Source organism: Athene cunicularia, assembly GCF_003259725.1.
Source record: "Athene cunicularia isolate RWA chromosome 1 unlocalized genomic scaffold, athCun1 chr1_part1, whole genome shotgun sequence".
Classification (NCBI taxonomy): Eukaryota; Metazoa; Chordata; class Aves; order Strigiformes; family Strigidae; genus Athene; species Athene cunicularia.
In genome coordinates this window covers 54,727,176-54,744,789 of record NW_020799091.1, presented here as the reverse complement: position 1 = coordinate 54,744,789, position 17,614 = coordinate 54,727,176, and the positions used below count along the sequence as shown (strand labels likewise).

General features: G+C 36.5%; 1 protein-coding gene across 1 annotated transcript in view; it reads left to right on the top strand.

Moving 5' to 3' along the window:
* Positions 1-17,614, top strand: part of DZIP1 (DAZ interacting zinc finger protein 1) — a gene marked incomplete at its 5' end in the record, with an annotated part of 34,863 nt that overhangs the window by 11,840 nt on the left and 5,409 nt on the right. Inside the window, 9 exons of the mRNA XM_026845615.1 lie at positions 2,007-2,055; positions 3,380-3,436; positions 10,575-10,634; positions 13,753-13,898; positions 14,222-14,414; positions 14,775-14,904; positions 15,081-15,131; positions 15,969-16,171; positions 16,523-16,653. Coding sequence (XP_026701416.1) covers positions 2,007-2,055; positions 3,380-3,436; positions 10,575-10,634; positions 13,753-13,898; positions 14,222-14,414; positions 14,775-14,904; positions 15,081-15,131; positions 15,969-16,171; positions 16,523-16,653 — 1,020 coding nt within the window. The remainder of the gene's footprint in view (positions 1-2,006; positions 2,056-3,379; positions 3,437-10,574; positions 10,635-13,752; positions 13,899-14,221; positions 14,415-14,774; positions 14,905-15,080; positions 15,132-15,968; positions 16,172-16,522; positions 16,654-17,614) is intronic.

Genomic DNA, 17,614 nt, shown 5'->3' with positions numbered 1-17,614 from the left:
CACACCTAAAATAAAGTATCATATTTATCACTGTGAGAATACAAGTCCCAGATTCTCCACCTGGAACGGGGTAATCCTGGCCATACATACAAACTGGGGGACAAGAGGCTGGAGAGCAGCCCTGCGGAAAAAGATCTGGGGGTCTGGGTTGATGGCAAGTTGAATTTGAGTCGACATTGTGCCCTGGCAGCCAAAAGGACCAACTGTGTCCTGGGGTTCATCAAGCACAGCATCACTGGCCAGTTGAGGGAGGTGATTGTCCCACTCTACACTGCACTACTGGGGCCCCACCTTCAGTACTGTGTGCAGTTTTGGGTGCCTCAATAAAAGGAGGACATAAAACTATTAGAGTGTGTCCAGACAAGAGTGACTGAGATGATGAAAGGCCTCAAGGGAAGGACTTTAGGAGACGCAGCTGAGGCCACTTGGTTTGTTCAGCTTGGAGAAGAGAAGGCTGAGGGGTGACCTCATCACAGTCTACAACTTCTTCAATGGGGGCAGTGAGGGGGAGGTAGTGGTCTCCTCTGGTGACCAGCGATGGGACACAAGGAAATCGGAGGAAGCTGCATCAGGGAAAGTTCTGACTGGACATTAGGAAAAGGTTCTTCATTGAGCAGGTGGTTGGTCACTGGAACAGGCTCCCCAGGGAAGCGGTCACAGCACCAAGCCTGACAGAGTTCAGGGAGCATCCGGCCAGTGCTCTTAGTCATATGGTTTAGTTTTAGGTAGTCCTGTGAGAAGCCAGGAGTTGGACTCAATGATTCTCATGGTCCTTTCCAACTTGAGATAGTCTGTATGATTCTGTGAAATTACTTGTTTGGAAATTAATTGGTTTTTCTTAAAAATATGCTTTTATTCAAACATAACTATTGATTTTTTTGAGACGGTGAGTGGAGATCTGGGTGGTCTGGAGTTTAGACTATGGCACAATTATGCGGTTCTTACAACCTCTTCCTTTATTAGGTGATGTGTTCTTGTCAAATCCACATCTGATTTTACACTTTTTTCTTGAGATTAATGTTAAACTTACGCTTAAATGCTTAAAGAATTAGAGAGACAAATAATAGCTTTTACATCTCCACCTTAACAAATTTGAAAGCTGGAGGAATAGAGGACTTAAATCCTAGACCAATTTCTTGCAATAAAGAGACCTTTTTAGAATAGAACAGTATGACCACAATGTAAAATAGGTTTGGGAGGGTCTTAGTTTGGTGTCTGTGGAATACAGTTGTGGAGACCTGCATTCTCAATGCCTTGAAATTGGAAGGGCTTGAGAAATAGCTAATACTTTCGTAGAATTCAAACTGAATGCACAATGAATTGAGGCACTACTGGCTGTAACCAAACTGATAAATGAAAGAGGACCAGTGTCCAATATCTTGTGCCAGCTCTAGCTGACATTGACTGTGTGTCTGTATGGTTTGGGTTTAGCTTCTGTTTGGAGAATTGGAGTCCAGACATTGTTTAAATGATATAGGAGTCCCAAGTTTCCTGTTTTCTTTAGATCAAATTACAGCCAGCTTGTTTCCTCTGTGCTCTCAGTTTTGTTCAGTGCATGTCTTGGATGTCAAATAGACAAAACTGTAGAGCAGACAGGAGAACTGTTCATACATATAAAATCAATGTGTAATTAAGCGTTTCCCTGGAGTGGAGCTAGATTTGCAAAGTTGAACATGAATTGCTGAAGCAGAAAGTATTGAAACTGTAAGTGCTGAGTGGCCTATAAGCCTACTCTCATTTCACCTGTAATAACAGAATGTACAAAGCATGAGTTCACATAAGACAACAAACAGAAGTAAGTCTTCAGCACTCATTAAGCATGAATGAAATATATATTAGGAGATAGAATAGAATTCCACAAAAGTAGTGGTTTTGTCCCCAAATGATAAACAGTAATTTCTGTTATGGAGTAGTACTGAAACTAGGTATTTTGTACTAAACATTAATTTCTAGTTACTGATCATTTACATTTGTAACTATTTGTATATCTCTCTTTTCTCTTTTAGATAAAAGAATTGTCCACAAGATCAGTTGCGAGCATTAAACCATATGATGGTAAGTACAAACTTTAAGAAAAAACAGATTTTGTTTCTAATTTCAGGAGCTTGGCTGAAACAAATGTTATGATTCATTAAAAATATAGACATCAACTTTACTAACTAAATATTGAAATCAAATCAGTACTGGCAATATATCTGTGTTTCACAGGGTACCTACCCATTTCCATGCTATGATTTGCAAAGATAATGTTTTGCAGCTGTAAGGACTTCTAATGTACAAAGTTGATTGCTTGAGTAGTGAAGAGATGTGACATATAGCAAGTCTATTTTGTATTATGTAAATTACTTTTGGCTTTGCTTTATGAAGTGTAATTATAGTTATTTTTTTCATGCTTGACTGTCTTTAGGCTGCAGAACTCACAAAAGTTCTCACCTAAAAAGTAGACAAAATTGATGAATTTGTCAGTTAAGATACAGATGTTCAAAGAATTTTAAGAATTCTGATGTTTTTGTCTGTGCAATCTTTAATATCCATTAAACATGTCCATTACAAACAGCTAAACCTGATAATAGTGTTTTAGAATGCAGTCCTGCAGCCACAAACACCTGTATAGTTGATGCTGCAGTTGTAGTGACTTGAAATAGATTTATTGCAATAGATGATGACAGCTGAATTAATTTTAATCCCAGTTTGGAAACCATCTTGCTCTATTAGCAAGACATTGTCTTGAACTGAATCTAACAGCAGGGAGTAGGTTACTTTGAGGAGAGCATAGTAATAGCGTGGCTGTATGGCTTTTCGACCAGAGCTGGGCATGTTCAGCCACGCTGAAACACAGAGAAGTATGAGACAGTGGCACACAATCGAATTTGCTCCTAGGCCCCAAGCTGATGTGAGGAATGTAAAATTGAAGTGATCATTCACTCCAAGGCGACACTCTGTACACGATATAGATAGGATTTGTGCTAATTGAGATGGAGAGTGGATGCAGCAGATCCTCTTTGGGGTATACAAGCCTCAATCAGACTAGACTTGACTAAGTAGCTTTGGGCCAAGGCTTCTTCTCTGGGACACAAAGGGACAGCATACAGATGTGATCAAAGAGATGATCACATTCCAGCTCAGTGATGACTTAGTAGTTTCTTTTCCTGATTCTAGAAGTATTAAAAATGTTAAGCATATATGGAGACATACTTTTATGTTGTGAAGGACTGTTTTTTACATTGTAAATTATTTCTTGGTTTTTTTTCCCCATTAAACCCCAAAATTATGTAATTTACAAATATGATTAAATATTGCTACATTTAAAAATCTGTATAAGTCTGTTAATGTTTACTATAATAGATATACATTATTTTTATTTTTTATGCTATTTCAGTGAACACTACTGTAGAGCATCTTGAAGAATCTAAACCAAGTCTACCAGTGATGCATGGTAAGTTTTTTTGATAGGTTCAGATCCAATACTTTCAAATCTAACACTCTGTCTTCTTAAATTTGTTGCTTGTCAAATCATAGCTGTAAAAGTAGTTGTATTGAAAGAACTAAATTTGAATTGCTTTGCTGTCTGTCAGTATTGAGAATTCCTGTCATGTAAAGGTGCACTATTGAAAAGAAAAAATGAAAAACAAAATAAAATAATTTGAGAATATTTCCTAGCATGTGTTAGTATTGAAACACTTTAAGGTAAATTAAACTAACTGAGGAAATAAAACTATGTTTTCTTACAGAACATATGCTTGTTTGGTATATGCATAAACTATATAGGCGTATGCATGTACTAGAATTTGTATAGGGAAATATGTGGAGATGTTTGTTTATAAGTCTTGAAATACTGTATTTTTCATGTAACTTCAAATGGCAAGGAGGAAAAATACAGAAGAAATAAAAAAGACAGTCATTCCATCTAGATAGTTCTTCCAGAGTGTATCTGTCATTGCATATAGACATTATATAGTTATTTTCACTTGTGGCATAATGGTATTGTTTAGAATTAGGGGGAATGGATGAACCTCTGTTTGCATTCGTTTGTACTTTGTGAAAATAGTTTTCTTTTTTTCTCACTATACAAAGTATTATAATAAAGAGTATTGTTACCATACCAATATCCTGTGATCAATTAATTCTTTATTTTCATTTTAAGTAGGAAAGTAATGAAAAATGAACTTTGAGCAAGTAAAATATTTAAATATTTAAACGTTTATTAATTTAAATTATGGAATTATAATTAAATAATTATTTTTATTATATTTCTCCTAGTTTTAAAACCTGTCAAAGGGAGACAAAATGGAATTTGTCTAAGAAAGATGTACAAACTTTTTCTTTTTCAACAAGTTCAAAAAGTTCTGAAAAGGCATGTGGGAATAAGAGGTAGTATACAATAGAAGTTTTCAATAACTTGTTGAGGAATGAAAAAATGATGAAGTGTTATTGTGACAAGAATTATTAAAGGAAGGAAAATAGATTTTATTTATTGTAACATTATTTGAATAACAAAGATTTTGTTCTAACCTATGCAAGGTTAGTAGCTCATTGCTTGAAGCTTTTAAAGTGAAACTATATAGATGAAATGTTGTGTGGAGACAAGTAATAATAAGTTAAGTATCAATTATTAGTAATACTATTTTAAATAATCTAATTCTTTTTCATTCAAACCAGCTTCATTGCACCATCACAGTAGTGCTGGTTCTGTCTAAGAGATGTCACAGCAAGTAGCTTAGCTATTGCCCTGAATTTAGGAAACAAGTTTTATGAAGAATATTGCTGCTAAGGGCTTACACACCAAGCTTGTCAAGCATTGCTCTCTTAGTGCATTTACTTTCATTTGTACTGAGGAGGAAAACAGTTCTATGAACATGAGTATTTTCTGTACTCTGACAATTTAAATCATCTCGTTCAGATCTTTCCCAATTTCCTGTTCCTCCAAATACGAAGTTTGTGACACCTTGTGGAACTTCTCAAGATAGAAAAGGCTGTTCCTGCCACTGATATACAAAAGTTTCACTATCAGTTTATGATGAAACCTCAGAGAAGGTGTTTCCTTCAGATTCCTTTGCTGATGATTATTTTATTTATCTCTGCAGGTCTCTCTGTCTGTCCCCTTTCTTCCCTTCTGGATTTTTTTTAAACTTACCCTACCTAATTTCTGGATATAAAGGTCAGCAGAAGTTATGTCTCTCCCAAAATTTTCAGGGCTCCTCAAGGGATTAATTTAGTACTTCATAGCTGCTTCTCATGTCATTATGAAAATGAAAGCACTCACTGGTGACTTCTGTACACAAATTTATTTAGCACAGAGCATCTCTGAAATCACAAGAGCTGTAGTTTTCCTACCAAACAATTGCCTACATATGGAATATCTTTTTTTTTTTTTTTTTCCCTGTTAGAAAGTAAATTAATTCTGGACAAGGCTCTTTAACGTGAACTTAAGTACACTATTCAAAGTTGCTTGGAAGCTTTTGCATCCTAGTATTTGTTCAGTGCATCTTAAATCTGTGTTATGAAAAGATATCCAAATTACAAATGATGTATTTTAGGTATGAAGTAGTGGAATTACTCTCTTTTAGTCTGGTGCTTTTGTGTTAACATTCCTGATATCTTGTGAGAGCTAATAGTGTGCCATGAATGCTATCCTGGCTGACCATTCTGTGCATTTCTGAGCTAGCTGTAGGGTTTTGTGCAGATAAAACTTCAGTCTTATTTTCAAAGATTACTTCCGTCTCACAAAAAGGCAATGGATTCATTATGATTTAAAAAAAAAATCTAAAATCATGCTTTAGCTCCTGTATTACTCTTGAAATGTTGATACTTGTTCATTGTTTAATCTTTGTAAGGTCAATAATATTAGGTGGAATTGAAGGCAGCAGTTAAAAAGCAAAGACATTAATTAGGTTGTCCATTAAAACCTATGTGTCAGTCTTCACACATGGTGTGGACTAAGTCCCATCTATCATTAGGGACATAGCTGAAGCATCTGAGGAAAATTGAGTCAAAGTAGCCTTCCTAGACAGTTAACAGAGGAAAGGGGCACCTTCAGAGTTTGGTTCAGCTGAACTAAGATCTGAATTGCTCTTTGAAGTTGCCTGTGTCTCTTCATTGACTGTAGAAGGAATCTGAGATGACTAGGCTTCTAACTTAGAGGCCTCAGGTAAGTGTGAAAAATTTATCATATTTAAGAATATTGGTTTAAAGTTAATATTTATGCTGCTTAAGTGCAGTGTATGGCTTTCCGTTGATTAGTTAGGGGAAAAATATATGAAGTGTGTTGATTCAGAGATGATGGTCAAAATTGTAGGTATTGCAGATTAAGTCTGGCAGCTCTTTGGATGTGAAATTTGAGTATAAATTAAATGAGTATGTAATGACTATAGCCATAGTTTACATTCCAAGAAGCGCAGCAATTTACAGCAAATAAATTTTACATTTTGTCCTGGGTTTTCACACTGCAAGTGCAAAGTACTTACTGTAGGTGATACTCCATTATAGATAATTCTCACACTTCAGGCTGAAAGTTCTTAATATTTCAGAGTAAATAGACAGGATTTCTCCTTTAAATGTTGGCCAGAAGACTGCTTTTCCAATAGTACTGTCAGAATATTTTTTTTAAAGTAGTTGATAAGAACAGACAAATAATATATGATATGCTTGAAATATACACATCCTGAATTTTTCATTATTGTTAAATGTATTTTTCTATTCCACCTGCATAGAAATTGTCTTAAAATATTATTTAAAACAGATATGATTTGTCAAAGTATGCAAGGCACATCATTTTTCAGTAGTATCATTGTCCACTGAAGAATTTAAGGCAACCTGTACTTTTGATACATCTCATCTATGTTTCCACACATTATTAGCTGGCAGAAGAGAGATCCTGGAAGATGTGGCATGACAGACGCCATCGTTGTGGTGACCATCTTAAGGTTGCTGGCCTTAATGATGGCTAATATTAATGTGGCTTGATTCGAGCCAGTGAGAGATAAGTACAACCAGCCTGCATTGACTGGTGTTGGAAGCTGCTATTTAGTTAGGTTCCAGCCTGAGGCTAACAAGAACCATTCTTCTGAGGCTAAAGATAGAGCTAGGTTTGGGACTGAGGCTGGCTGGTGACATATGGGGAGGATGTGTCTAGAATTTGCCACTGGTCTAGGTATAGGATCTAGCAGTAATACCATTTGGTTAAGGTCAGGTGTAGGTCTGTTGGGGAGGACCAAATGAATTGGGTTTGGAGCTGTGGTTCACGCCAGCAGAAGTTGTCAGTTTATGGCAGGGTCTGCAAAGGGCTGGTATCACCCAGAGACATCTGGTTATTGCTGAGCCAACGTTTGGCAGGGATCACTGAGCTTGGGTTAGGGTTAGGATTAGTCTTAGACAGACATCAGTTGGAAAAAAGAGTTATGTTTGAGTTAAGAAGGATCAGTTAAGCAAGGTGGTAGCAGCAAAGCCGGACTGAATAAGTTTAAGTTTGAAGTTGAAATTTATCTCTGTTTTATAGCCGAGAAAGGGGTGGAGATGAGAGCCGGGATTCAAATTGTGTCAATGAAAAGTATAATTGAGGTTGCATCTGAACTGCAAGACTGATGTAATCTCCAGTTCTACCAGTACCCTGGCAGTCCAGAGCAGGTGATCTAGTGGAGCACAACATGCCTCCTGCCTTGTTTCAGCCTCCTGAGATCCACTTCGAGTAAGACAAGGACACAGTTTGGGTGTTCAGCTGGAGTGGGGAACTGAGAAGTGACCAGAGCAAGTAATTTATTTCTAGGTGTGAGTCCAGAAGAGAAGGTGGCAGTGTGTCTAGGTTCAACATTCAGGCTAGGATGAAAGCTAGGAGTAAGATCCTGGCCAACAAGGTCTGATGTTGAGGATCGTGATGTAGAGCAGTGTCCACTACGGTCAGCTGAACTAGCTTTAGAGCTGACAGGGAGGTAACTGGCTCTACTAAAGTCAAAAGTTGTAGTGATTTCTTGTTTGAGGCTAACATTTGATTGTGGCTTGGTGAGATTTTGGGCAAAAAGGTCAGATGAACTCGAGGAAGTTAAGTAATACAGAACAGTTAGGATTTCAGTCTTCAGCAGCAGCATTGGTTTAGATTTGAAGTTAGCAAAAACTGCTTTGTACAGATTTGAGGTCTAGTTGGGTAGTCAAGCTTAAATGATTCCTAAAAATAAGCTTAGTAATAGTTAAATGCTGCTCATTTCAAGGTAAGAGCTGAGAGGTCTGATCATTTGGCTGGAAGCAGCACATCTGGTAAACATAAGGAGAGGGCTCCTTAGGGGGACTGATCTCCACACATATGTATAATCCAGAAGAGTAGTAAACCATGTAACTTTTGCTTACATTTGATTCCATTGTTGTTTAATAAATATCTCTTAGAATGCGTATACAATAAAGAGAAAGAAAAGACCTGCTTATGCTAGAGAAGTTGCTGTTTCCAGCTGTTGCACTCCGCTGTGCCTTAGCTTTTGATCTCCTCTGTCATCATGCAGTGAACAGCAATATTACATGTAAAAATAATACATTTTGGTTTTGCTCTTGCAAGATTCTTTTACTGCTTTTTAACTTCCTCTGTTTCTGGTATACTGAGGAAGAGAAGCATGTACCTTTATGCCTGATCAACAGACTCAGGTCTGAGTTCTGGGAACTGGGCTTTTCCTGTTAAATTACTTGATAAGGGCTTGTGCAGAGATCAGTCAGCTCCTTTAAGCAGATTGCATTTGAATAAAGTACAGGTGAAACAAGTATAGATTAAATCCAGTTACACAGCAACTGTCTTACTGTATAGTAGGTCCAGCCAAGAAACTCAGAGGCCTTAATGCCCGACCAGCTAAATTAAATCCCCCAGAACATGTCATCTGTGCTTCAGGCTCTGTCCTCCAAAACAGGTTGACTGCAGGCTTCTGGGAATTATCCCAAACTGTGCCTGAGAATTGTTTAGGGAGAATGTTAATTGGTGCAGGGCAAGTGTGACAGGAGCAATAGTGTGGAGGATCTTGTTCCAGTGCCCAGGAATTCACTGGCCACTGTTAAATTTTACAGCCTTAGAAGCTGAAAGACCAGAAGCCTATTTGTCTGGGTTTGGCTTTTAAGTGTTTCCATAAAATTTACTGACATTTGCATCTTGTTAGCATCTTTTGATGGTGTAAGAAGCATTTTTTTATAATTTATTTAGTGCCAGTTATATGGAAGCAAACCTTAAATCTGGTAACCTGCTTGGAAAAGCAGGTGAGAAGCTAAATATAACCTCAAGTATAGAAAGCATGGAGAGAGCAGCTACTGTATGCAAGCATTTACACCGCCAGTTTTAGTCCCCTTCACATGGGGAATAATGGAGATGTGACAATAAATGTCTTTTTGCTCCAAGTGCTCATTTCATTGTGATTACCTGTCACAGGGCATCCATGTTTGTACCTAATTGTGTGAGAAGTGCTGAAGAGCAGGCATCTTTACTGCAGCGTCACTTCCTCCCCTTCTACCCATACAGTGTAACAGACATTTCTAGCGCCAAAGGTTTATTGTGAAGGCTGGAGCAAACATATGTTGGCCAATAAATTGTTTTCTCCTATATTGCTAGGAGTTGAATGCTGATAGTTTGTTTATCTCTGTTATCATAAAACCTAGAAGAAATTCAAGTTCTAGTTTTCACTGAAATAAATTAATTTTAGGAATTAATTTAGGAAGGTGAATATTAACATTTTTAAAACCTGAGTTTTTATTAGTCTACATATAAGCGTGTTCATGCATCTCTTATATCTGAAGTCTATGAAGTTGTAAATAAACTGCACTCTGGCTCCATTTACATAAAGCAGATTGTACCTGATAGCCTATGGAATGATAATTTCAATGTGATTAGGAAGCTGGTTTTAGCAGAGGACATTTCAAGATTTCTTTAAAACACATGATAATACTGAATCTCACTATAGGAGTGACGGAAGATTTTTTTAAATTAGTTTTGTTGGAAATTATCATGTGTATATATATAAAATTTTTCTACGTTTTACACATAGGGACTCAGTACTTAATAGTTCTCCAGAACGATGAGTTAACATTTTTTCCATATATTTTTGAGGATTTCTGTGTCTGTCCATTTCACTTGCCTTTTTGTAAACTTTTAGCATCAAATTGCACATAAACTATTTTTAAATTATTTTTTAAATTAAAATGCTTCTTATGAGAAATGAATGACAATATTCATTTACTTAATCCTAGGTGGCCTTGTCACTGTAGATGCCTAAAAGCATCCCACCTGGCTTCTAGGTGCCATTCCAGAAGGGCATGGGTTTTTCTATAGTTGTGTGGCCAGCCCCATGCTGATGGCTTGAAACGATGGCACTAGACACCCATGTTTGGGCAACTGAATTGCTTCTGAAGGGACTCTTGTATTGGGGTCCTCTCTACAAAAATGTACCACCAGTGCAGTGAAAGAGTCACAGCGCATTGGGTTTGTGATTAAGCAGGTTGTCAGCATTCAGGAAAATTGACATCGGTGTATTTTTTTTTTGCTTAACTTTCCTACTCTGGACCTTGACCTTCTTCTGTCCTGTTTGTCTGGTGTTCCTGTTCTTCCTGGTTATTAGAGCAGGCACCCTTGGTGCATATGCTGGAGCCCATAGAGGAGCTTTCAGAAGAGGAAAAAGGTAATGGTTGATTCAGCTCAAAATATAGAGGCATGTTTCTTAAAAATAAAAAGTAAATATAATTTGATACCTACAATATTTTTCATTGTATCTCAGTATGCTTATGTGGTTTGGGTGGAAACATTCCTTGTTTGCATCAGTCTCCTGTTTGCTGTTGATCCTTGTAAATATTATGATTTCCTTATCCAAGTTCAATATTTTTATGAAAATCTGGCTAACTCTTTAAAGCAGGTGTATTTCATATGTCTCAAGGCACTTGAGCTAAACAGAGCAGAAATGTTTGATGGAGAATAGCCCCTTACTAGGAAATTCAAGGCACTTGAGCTAAACAGAGCAGAAATGTTTGATGGAGAATAGCCCCTTACTAGGAAATTTGGGGGGCTGATGCTATTGCAATGTGTGATTACTTCTTTTTCAAACACAGTGTGAGTAAAAGAGTTCAGATAGAAGGAAGAAGGTGGTGGAGGTTGAAGCTGCCTACTTTCATAAATGTACCAAAGATAATTTTGCAAGTAACCTAAGTTAACACCTACCTCTAAGCAGCCACAGCTCCAGCCAGGGTTGTGCAATTCTGAATGAAACTACGTAGCCCAGTGTTGGTAGCTGTTCTTCTGCTTCATCTGAGGATAACTTGGAGAAGGCCACTTTTACAGTGACAGAACAGAAAGCATTGGCTCATCCTGCGTAGCATTCTTCTCCTGAAGAAGGCAAACAGTACTTTAGATGAAAAACCAAATAGCTGAATAGCATAATAATCTCTGCTGTGTGCAAAAATCAAAATCAGTCTTGAACCTTATAGCCAATGATTTTAAATTTTGAAGGAATCATGCTGGTTTGGAAAAAAAAAAAAAAAAAAGTCGTTCAAATACATCTGTGTGTGAGAGGTTTCCCCAGGGAAAATCCAGTGACTGAACAATCTGAAATAAAGACTGCTTGCATTTTTGCCGTTCTTTCTACTATTTCTCTTGCTTGCCATCTTCTCTCTTGATGGATTGTCTTTGATTCTTCTGCTGTGCCTAAAGGCATGGCCTGCAGTGGAAAGGAGAGAAAGAAAGAATGCAGTCTGAAAAGATAGACCAAGATTTTTGTGTTTTCGGTGACAGCCATTTGTAAGGGAGAGTGTGAAAATTCTTGACTTGGCACATTATTTCATAGGATTATGTAGGAGCTGAGACAGTGGACCAGATTTAAGGTTCCTTGTCTCTGAAGCTGCTAAATCTAGTATTTAGGTTGGTTTGTTTTTTTGTTTTTGTTTTTTTTTAAAAAAAGGAATAAGAAAACAGTTCCTTAAATACTTGGCTTCAGCAAAGAGAGTTAATTAGCAAGAATTAGTATATTAATTAATTAGGATAATGCTGGATAGTCTTGTTACCCATATTAGTATGTAGTAATCAAGAATTTAAAAATTATTTTAGATCTATTTTATTGTAAGGATTAACATCTGAAAGGGGCAGGGTTTTCAGAAGGCTTCTTGGAGCCTTCCGCTTTAAAATGTCTCATGTCTGGCCTTCTGGGAGGGTTTCATACTGCATAATGCACCTTTCCCTGACTAGAGATAGTCTGATAGCCCTGTGTTTCCTCACTGACTGGTAATTTGCCTCTTTTTAGGACTCAGTTCTCCAGCCAAATCCCTTTTAATCCCACCTCTGTCAGGGACTGAATTGTCCACACAGTCCCCAAAGCCAGGGAAGATTTCAGCCAGATTATGTCCTCTTCAGCACGGATCTATTAATATGGTAGCTGGACTCTTTAAGTTTTCATTATGTATAGTTCTTTCAAGGATCCATTGGAAGCCACTTCCTCAAAACAAATCATTTGTGTATCTTGAAGTTTCTTTGGGTCCTCTTCAGGGTGCTTATCCTTCCCTTAAAGAAAAATGAAAAGTAAACAGAGCTGCTTTTTAAGCAATCATTGTTTAAAAAATAGGAGAAGTGGCATATTTGTTTTGAAAGAAAATACTTGAAAGTCACAATGTGGAATTATTCCTTCAAATATGTCTGTGGGCTGCCAAATTACTCTGCTGTCCTGTAAGGCATATTGGAAAGAGACAAAGTCCTGCCCAAGATTTACCTTTTATTCCAGGGGGCAAAGTTGGGAGTGTGGTTTACAGCATGCTTTCCTGGGATGTTGCGTACCCTTCTAAGTATGCTTTGCCAGCTTTGCTGAGCACTGCCAGACAGAAGTAGCTACCGTGGTGCCACAGATTATTGGTTCACTTGGTATAAGTGTCATTCAGTAAAATTTTGTCTTGCCAGAGACACTTTATAGGCAGGTTCCAAATGGGTGTTTTGCTTATTTACTCCCCTGTATGACCCTCTGATACTTTGCCCTAACTTAAATGTCAGTCTTTAAGTTAGATGGAAGAATCTGTCTAGATGATTCTTTATTTCTTGCGTAAGAGTTCATGTAATTACTGACAAAGTGAGGGAGAGAGATAGATACAAACTTCTTTGTCTGCTTTTAAGTATGTATGATGTCATAGACCTGCATGGAAGAAAAAACAACACTGAACTTTGTCCTTGAAAGCATTTTGAAGATAAGTATTACCCATAATGAATTTTCTGTGAAATGGTCTACCTCAGACTGAGGTTTTGTCTTTACCAGACTTTTGAAAGTGTTACAACTTTCCAGAGATTTAATTTCAGTGTGTGTTTTTTATCAGAGGACGTTATGTTGTTTGAAGCTTTTCTTGAGCACAGGTTTGTCATATTCCTGTTCTAATTACTGCTAGAGTTCAGCTTTGATTTGAAATACCACTTTTAGAGAATTTATCAGAAGATAGTCTTTCTTTATCAGAAGTTTCCAAGCACAGTTCTAAAAGAAAAGATCTTTTCTGTTACATATTCAGGCATGTATCTTTACAGTGACTCTGTAACATGAAAAATAAAAGATAATTGTGATGGTGAGTATGAGATGCTGAGGTATAGATTCCAAGTGAGCAGCCGTTTGTAAGCTAGCCCAAGATTTTAAAATGAATATAATTCCATGTAGACAAAAAATGCGCATGTATGTCTATGGTGTTTCTAAAAAATGCATGTTTCAGTGCAGTTTTTAATTGTCTCATGTACTGTGGATTTTTCAAATGTCTTTTAAATGCATTTTTCCATTCTTATTTCAGAAATTGAGAAAGGTGATCATAAAACAGGTAGAAGTAAACACTATTTAATAAATGCTTTGAAGACTGATCCTTCTTTAACTAAAGAATTACGAGTTGTTTTGGAGCAAGCCCTGGAGGAGAAGCTGGAATCCCTGGGAATTAAAGCAGTAAGATTATTTTGAATTATTTAAGAGGGGTAATCTTTGTCCCTCTTTTTTGCTATTCTCTTTCACTCTTATACCACAACCCTCAACCTATAAAATCCAAAGTAAAATTTCCATGTGTTGTAAGTGTAACTCATTACTCTGAGAGGATGTCCATCAAATTGCAATTGTGGAGGATATGGCTACACCTGTGAGAAGTGTTATCAGCTTCTGTGATTTCTTTACAAGCTTTGTGATATTTGAAGTTTAAAAGACTGTATAAGATTATAAGATATAAATCCCAGAAATAATACCCTCTGTGTTTACAGTACAATTTGTTTCCCTAGGGTGTTCGTGGTATCCCAAGTGATCGCTTAAATAAAATTTTGCGTGCTATTGAATCTGCTAGAGAAGGCAAACAGAAGCAAGAGCCTGATATTTACCGAATTCGAGAGGATCTTGAACGACAAGTTAGCTTTAGAGTTGAAGAGAAATCATCTTGGAATAGACCTGTTTCCTGTCCTCAGCTTCCTTCAGAAGGTTAAAATGATATTTTTTTTTTTGTTCTCTTACTTTTTATAACTGCTATTTAAGGTTTTAATTCTCAACATTTCTCTATAGCTGCTTTCATAATTTTTCACATAAATATTCTATGTAGTTATGGCCAACTAAACAGCTTCCTTTAAAGGGTTCTTGATATTGTGTTTAACTACAGAAATCTTAGCTCCTATATTGGCAAGATACATAGTAACACTGAACTGCTTTGAAGAAGAAAATTACTTTTTTTCTTCTTTTTTGTAAAACTATAATGTGCAGCAGAGGCATCTTTAATTTTGGAAATTAAATATAAAAGATACCAAACCTTGTTTCTGATAATGAGATAGATAACTTCTCTTGCAGATAAACAAAAGTGCAATCAATTGGGAATTTCCTCATCTGCCACACCACAAAACCCAATAAAACGGTCTTCAACAGCTGTCCGCCCAGCTGAACAAAGAACAGCCATTGCTGAGAATACATCTACACCAAAGTAAGAGATGCTGTTCTCATAGTACTCATACCTCAGGTAACAATCCGATGGGTTTGGGTATTCATTTCCTGCTAACCTTGTAAGAAGTGAGCAAAGAATTCACACTATTTCTATATAAATTTTATGCTTACTTAGTTGACTGTCAGTCTTGAAATAACTTGCCTTGTTATTTTTAGATCCAGGAAGCTTTTTGGAAATGGAGCTTCCAGAAAGACATCGAGCATCACGTATGTTTTGTTCCCTTGTATTTTTGAAGAAAACATTTTTGGTGACTGAATATTCGCATGCTTGCCCCACAAAAGCTGCTATTAAGCTAAAATTATAAACACTTTCTGGACTGCATATTTAATATTTTGTTTTAAATTATTATTCCATTTGAGTGTGTTGTTATGATTCCTGAAAGACAGCACGTTCTGCTTTCAGCAGATATATCCTCTGTTGTGAACTATAAAGGGATATTCAGTAAAATCAGGCAGTATCAATTTCTTTAGTTTCGTTCTCAGGTGCTTTTTCTGACCCTATTAAAAGCACTTAAAGAATTAGGTGACCTAATTTTTTCAGTTTATTGATATTTTCTTATTATGACCAAAATTAAACACAATATTCCAGACTCCACTCATATCAGGTACATTACTTTGTAATTTCCTGCACTGAAAAATTCCTAAATTATTTTCATCTAGCAGAATGTCAGAACAGAATTCCTGTGGTACAGATTTCTTGACCCTGAACTTCGTTCTCCCTGATGGTCTATGAAAGCCTATCCTTGTTTGCCTGGCAAGACTTATATATTGGCCTGTTGTTTTGTAAAGATAGTTGCATAGATAGCAATAGTCACATCTATATAAGAGATAATTCTGTGATAACTTTCTGAGTTTACTTAGCAGCATGATTTCTTTTAAATAGTTCTATAGATAGCTAGAATTTGAGAGCCTCTGTTATTTTCATGTAAGAAATATGCACATGTGATAGGAAAGGAAAATACAAGAAAGCTTAAATATGTGTATAGCAATACAGTCACTGAAACCCAGTAAATCCTTGGTTGGGTTGTATGTATTTTTGCTTAGAACTCCACCATTCAGCTCAGAGGAAGAAGTGGATGAAGATGATATTAAACAGTATTACATATCACCTGAAGTATTGCAAAAGCAATCAAAAACATCAAGCAGCAAAGTCAGTGCTTTTCAGAAGGCTTCTGGCAAAAGCAATGTAGATGGGAAGGAGGACAGTGAAACTGAAGAAACTGGAACACCTGCCAAAACTTCAAAAGGTATTTTCACTACTTCTTATAAGCATGTTGTAACGGCTGTGCAGGATTTTTCATTTGCTGATAATATTTCTGTGTTATAAAACATAATGAAGCAAGATTATCTAGTCTTAAGTGTATATATATTTGTGTGCACTTTATGGTTTTGCTAATGTGTCTATATAGTAGTTAGAGATGTCAGTTCAAATTAGATGTGTATCATGCTGTTTTATATAAATGCAGAAAAAGAGACAATCTCTGCCTCAACGAGACTTCTTTTACTTATTTTTGCTTTGTGGAGATTTCTAGAGGGTTTACAGTAAAGCCTTTTACTTGTGAATGGAAACTGATGATGTAATTTTTTGTGAACTTTAGGAACAGTTATTCAAAAACTGACAGAACAAGTTGGAAAAAGTCTTTCTAACCATGGAAATAAGAACAAACCAGCTGGAGGGATTAATGTTGCACAGGCATTTATTAAGAAAGAAGAGGTGAAAGAACTGAAGGTATCACTTTTAATAGTCATTATTATTTAATTAATTGAATTATATATTTATATATGTTGGGGGGTTTTTTATGCTGTAACCATCTTGACACAGTGATGAACTTAATTCTCAAAGACAGTTTTGGACTTACAGCAAAGTAGTCTTTTTGAGTAGATGTGCACTGGTATATAGACATGCATAGCTGTGGCAAGTGACCTTCTAATCCACACTGCTTATTAGTTTATACCATGACTGGTTTGGATCACTACAGCTAGTCCAAAGTTTGGGCACAGTTGGTATCATTTTCATCTCCTGTTCTAGCAGCATAGAGAGAGCCCTTCTTTACTTGGTTTCCTAATATCTTGTTTTGATGGAGGAAAAAATGAATTTGCTTATCTAATATATTAAAATATTTTTATTTCTAGAGCTTTATATGATATGGAAACATTAAATACATTTTAATGAGGGAACAAATTCTGGTTTTGAGTATGGTCTTTGTTCTGCTGCATCCATTTACAATCATACACTGTTTTCAGACTAAATCAGATCTATCACTGATGTCTCTCCATTGAGTATGGCATGTGTTCACCATCAGAATACTAACACAACTTATTCTTTACCCTTCAGGCTCCTAAGGTCCCAGTCTTCCCCTCAGTTTAGAGTTTTATAACTGGTAAGCCACTGCAATGCAAATTGATCTTTGCCTGAACGGTTTTTAAAAGGAACAAAAGTTACTCCAAATCAGAAGTCAACAGCGGGTAGTTTTTTTAATTTCAGGTTTAGTAATTGTTATTAGATTGAAGTAGACAGCCAGATACTAGTCCTAGCATTTAAGAAAATATTTTTTCACTAACTAAACAAATCATAATTACTGAGAATCCTGTTCCCCATAATAAAACTGATACCTTAGGGCTTCCTGATTGCCGTTAAATCTGAAATTTATCAGTCCTTCCAGAAACAGTGACACTTCTATTTCAGTTTC